At 32.7% G+C, this 5,550-nt stretch overlaps 1 protein-coding gene across 1 annotated transcript; it reads right to left on the bottom strand.

Moving 5' to 3' along the window:
* Nucleotides 1–1,967: 1,967 nt before the first annotated feature.
* Nucleotides 1,968–5,102, bottom strand: LOC112710700 (protein AGENET DOMAIN (AGD)-CONTAINING P1). The gene is made up of 3 exons (XM_025763065.3): nt 4,377–5,102; nt 3,070–3,672; nt 1,968–2,220 (listed from the first exon to the last, which is right to left on the bottom strand). The coding sequence occupies exons 1-3, from the start codon at nt 4,896–4,898 to the stop codon at nt 2,203–2,205; spliced, it is 1,143 nt and encodes a 380-aa protein (XP_025618850.1). The 5' UTR covers nt 4,899–5,102; the 3' UTR covers nt 1,968–2,202.
* Between the last annotated feature and the right edge of the window lie 448 nt (nt 5,103–5,550).

The raw sequence follows: 5,550 nt of genomic DNA, 5'->3' as shown, positions 1-5,550 counted from the left end.
TTGTTTTTTACCCTTTTGAATATTATATAAAATAATAAGAAAATAAAAGCAAATTGAAATAAAGAAATGCATACCATCAACATTTTGAAATATTAATATGGATAAAGTACTAAATTGGTCCCTACGTTTGGGCGTAATCCTGTTTTGGTCCTTAAGGTTTAAAGTGTCTTATTTGAATCCAAAAAAAAATTATTTAGTTTCAATGTAATCCCACCGTAAGGTCAAAGTTAAATAATTAACAGAATGTTCTACATGACAACAGTACAAAAACAAGGTCGATAATTTGGAGAACAAGTAAAAGCTCTAGAGACACAAAATCAACCGTGGATACATCAATATATTTATTTATTATTTTTTTATAATTTAAATAAAATATTTTCTATAGAATTAAGGAGAATGATAAATAAATGTATTGATATATACACGGTTGATTTTGTACCTTTGAAGCTTGTACTTGTTCTCCAAATTATCGACCTTATTCTTGTACTGCTATCATGTAGGACATTTCGTTAATTATTTAACTTTGACCTCAAGATGGAATTACATTAAAGTTAAATAAAACTTTTTTGGATTCAAATAAGACACTTTAAATTTTAAGAACTAAACCAATTTAGTACTTTACCCATGTTAATATAATGTTGAATATCAACTTCTACTCATGGTACATATTCTTCATGAAACTAAGAAATAAAAGAATTGAAGTTGCTTATTTTGTGAATAAGAAATGTCAAACTTTCATAAATAACAAAAAGTAAAAAAAAAAAAACTAAAATAGTAAATGAAGAAAAAACTAAAGTTGTAATGAATGATTATTTATCTTATCAAAAGAATAAAGAATCACAATCATAAACCACATAATAATGAAGAAAATTAAAATACAGCTACAAACACTAGTAGTCATATATAGAAATAAGATAATATAAATGGAGTAACTTAAATGATTAATTTTTTAAAAAAATGTGAAATATAAAAAGATAGTTACTTACTGGTGTTAAGCATTTATATTTTTAAAATTTAAATTAAATAAAAGTACTAGATGTTCCTAAAATTTAGAAAATATAATTAAATAAAAATTTAAAAAATAATATAACAAAGTAATTAAATTTAAAGGCTGATTAAAGGATAAACTTTAAGGGACATAGTATTATTAAAAACCAAATAAAAACCTTAAAAAAAGGATAAACTTTAAAAGATAGTATTATTGAAAACCAAATAAAAAACCTTCAAAAAAAATTTCCAAGGACATGCAATAAAGAATATCAATGCTATTAGTAAGAAATGAGAACAGAAACAAACCAAACGACTTCTTAATAGATTCAGTTTTATTTTTTTTCTAAAATAAAAAATTATACTTGATACCATCAATTAAAAAAAAAAACCATTGAATTAGTATTTTTTTTAATAAATAAAAATTATATATATTATTTTATTATATTCAATTCAACTCCAATAAACATCAATTAAACTTTAAAAACCTTTAAACTTGTAATTTTGAGAGCCATGCTCATTTTTACACATACAACATGAAAAAGTAGCATGAAAGCAACAGATTGGACTAATTTTTTATTTGATCTCTATATTTTTTATTTGAAAAAGTAGCATGAAAAAATTAATAAAAATTTGATCTCTATATTTTTTATTTTTAAAAATATTATTAGTTGTTGACAAAAAAATCACAATTAAATTTTAAAAACAAAAATATCTCATTTTTCTAATCATACTTGCAAAAAACACATCAAAATTCAATTTCTAAAAATTTTTTTGAGAATACATATTTAATATTAGATATTTTTATTGCATTTGATATTTAAAAGTTTTTTTGTTGATAACAAAATTTGAGCGCATTTTTGTCTGCAATAAAATTATTATCCTTCTTTTCCCCTACCGCTTGCTTTATTCATCTAGTCAAAATGAAAAACGATATTTGTAATAGGTAAGAAATCACAAAAGAAATTAACACCATTCCAGGATCATGAAAATTCCTAATCCACTTAGCTATGAAAATTCCTTAGAAGCATGAGTTATTGTCGCTGCATTCATCAACAGTAAATACTACATGATTGGAAACCTATACTTGTCATCAGCATATCTGGCAAGAGAAGTCCAAATTTTATTAACATGACTAGTTGTAATGAGGTATGAACCCTTATGAGTGACTCACTTTAAGGTAGTTTTCTGTCCCTATCTTGATATCATCTGCGTTCACAACAAGTTCAACGCCTGCAAATAAGTTTGGATCCAAAGAGATATGTCAAAAACTTCAAGGCTTAAAACTCTTCAGTAAGTTTGACAGGTCACTTTAATCATCTTTGATGAACTATCATGTCAATATCAAATATTGATCTACAATGTTAATAATCTATTAGCAAAATCAGCATATGCTAATAGAGTGAAGAGAAATTACTGCGATCAGAGAAAGTAATAAGCCTTCTTCACATGTATGGAACCATATTGCATTGTATCTATTCTTTTTGAGTAAACTACCATTTTTACCATGGAAAACCTGAGCGCTAACAATTCTAACCATAAAAGATATAAACTAACTTGATACCCATCAAAGAATGGATTAGACAGAACTACCCAACAAGCTACCCACTTTGAGTAGTTTTGTCAAACTAACCCAATCTTTGATGGATAACGAATTAATTTACATCTTTCATGTTTAAAAATAGTTTACTCACTCTCTTTATTGTCTTGAATACGACTTATAGGACCCTTTTCACATACCCAAACCACCTAAGTCTAGATTCTATATCCCTGCAATTAGACTACTCTCCATCAGAGTATTTTCTCCTTGGATTTTTTGCAAACTTTCTCCACGCATGCCCTGATTATCTGCAGCAAAGTTTTCCAATCTTTTCCAAAATAGGTGCTATACCAATTTTCTCTATTTAATGCATTGATTCCTAATATTATTTATCTAGTGTGTCTACTCATCTAACACAACCTATTCGTCTTTATGACATTAAGTTTATTTTCTTATTGACATTGAAAGCATCAAGGAAGCAGAGCATCATAGTGCAGAATTTATAGCAATGTCAATTATCTAAGGATAGGTTGCAGCCATACCTCAGAAGCCAAGACCCACTTGCCACCAATCCAGTCCAGATGTGGCCTCAACTGGGAGTTTGGAAACTCTATTTCTTCATTGGAGCTCCTGAAGTATACTACGTACTTTGAGTCGCCAAGAACTTTGGAAATTACACCAACCCACCATCCATCGTTGTACATAGCATCCACTTCTTCAAGATAACTGAATTTAATGTTCTCAGAAGTTGCTGGGGGAGGGGGCCTTATGTGCCACTTATCAGCCTCCTCTCTCAAAAGATTCGAATTATCGTCCAGCAGGGTCTTGTACTCTATAAGGAACCTATCGTCTCCAATTACTTCAACAACAGTGGCAGAAAACCAAGCTCCTTGGAAACCTTCCTCATCATTGCTTACCTCAACCAGCATCCCTGCACTAAAATTGAACTCTTCTGCAGTTTCATCAGACTTTATATTTGGTGTCAACACCACTTCCTTCCCTTCATCATCAGATGACACATTTGGTGTCAACATCACTCCCTTCCCTTTCACATCTTTATCATCAGACGTCACATTTGGTGTCGCCACCACTTCTTTCCCTTTCACAGTTTTATCAGACTTTGCATTTGGGTCTGACACCATATTCTGCATCCACATTATTCTCAAGAATTAACAATATCATCCACTCATTCACAAGACAAATATCCCAACCTGACCAAGAATAATAAACTAAACTCACATTCCTAGATCCCTCCCTAATACAATCAATATTATTAAGTTAAAGCATCAAATAGTCACCCCATTTTAGAATTTTGACAAAGAAAATAAGGAAGATTTTAAAAGTAAAAGTAAATTTTCCATAAGGATTCAAATTGTGATCCACAAGCACAATCATTGCATTTACAGCACAGCAGCACCATCCACATCGCATTGCAGCAACAAACTGCAACTGCATCAGTGGCATATTCTTGCAAATTTTCATAATGGCAATCGAAATATACTTCTTTTACATTCTTTCTTGAGACCACTTCTTGACATTACTTTTCCTTATCTATCTATCTCTCTCTTCTCTCCAACTTATACTTGTTCCTGCTTTAATTTATTCTCTTAACAGGTTTACAGAAACTGTTATGATTAACTACTTATAAGTCATAATGTTAGATAAATCACCATACAATCTATAACGATTTTTTCGATGGTTCGCCTATCATGATTGATTGCAATTTAAAACCACATCGCTTATTTAATCCCCTCTCGTATAAATAAACAAAAAAGGGTTAAACACTTGATAGACACCAACAGAAGCAATTACAAGTTTACAATAAAACATAAACCAAATTCAACCACACCTCTTCTTGTTCTTGCTGCGCAAACGGCGGAACCCACTTCTCATTCATCCACTCGCGATGTTTCCTCAGCTGGTCCGCGGTAAACTCGATCTGCTCCTTCGACCCTCTGAAATAAACAGCGAACATACCATTCTCCAGCTCCTGCGTGATACTCCCCTCCCACCAACCGTCGTTGTGGAACGCGTCAACCTCATCGCCGAACTTGAATTCGACGCCGGCCTCCTCCGGAGGAAGCGGCCGAAGCTGGTGGAAGCCGAGCTGCTCCCTCAGCTTCTTTTTGCCCCGCTCGTCGGCCAAGAGGTTGTCGTACTCGACCGTGAATTTGTCCGCACCAGCGCGGCGGATGACGGTGCCGGAGAACCAAGAACCACGGAATCCGTCGTCATCGGAGCTGACCTCGACTCTCGTGCCAGGTTTGAAGATGGAGGATGAGGAGGAGGACTTGGAGGAGGAGGAAGGAGAGGGTTTCGGGGTTTTGGCTTTGGATTTGGATTTGGATTTGGATTTGGATTTGGGAGCCATGACTTTCTTGGTTTGTTAGGGTTTCGAATTTCGATAACACTATCTATGTTACTGTGAGAGACTGAGTGTGCTTGAGAGTTGAGAGAGAGAGAGAGAGAGGGGTTTGTAACGGATATTAAAGAACGGGAAAAGCTAATGAAGTGTTAGAAAATGGAAAAGTGTGTTTGGCGGGAATGTTAAGAAGGGAAAGGAAATAAATCTCCCCTTCAATTTTCGTTTTTGTTATTATTCTTTTCTTTTGGTCTTTTTTTTCCTTTAAAAGGCATTACTTATTAATATTCTGGATACTTTTCTTTTTAAGACATATAAACTAAGAGTTAGGATACACATACAACTCTTTTTGACTTACAAGTCTTACAAGTTGGGTCAAGCTAACAAAAATTACTCTCACCCAACTTAAGCGTGTTAAACACGCGTGTCACTCAACTATTTCCAAAGCACGCTACCCATCATTATAAACAATTTTTCCTCTTCTTCCTCATTCAAAATTAACCGCAACTCTGAAGAAACTTTTAAACTCCTCGCCAACAGTCGACCAAATCAACAAGAAAACATCCAAATCTCCATAAAAAAACACAAAAAAGAAAGAAGAAACATTATTCAAGATACTGTTTCACTGATCTTCTAGGTTTTTCAAAATTCTCTTTCTGAT

The sequence above is a fragment of the Arachis hypogaea genome, chromosome 9 (assembly GCF_003086295.3).
Source record: "Arachis hypogaea cultivar Tifrunner chromosome 9, arahy.Tifrunner.gnm2.J5K5, whole genome shotgun sequence".
NCBI lineage: Eukaryota > Viridiplantae > Streptophyta > Magnoliopsida > Fabales > Fabaceae > Arachis > Arachis hypogaea.
This window is presented reverse-complemented; position numbering and strand designations above follow the sequence as displayed.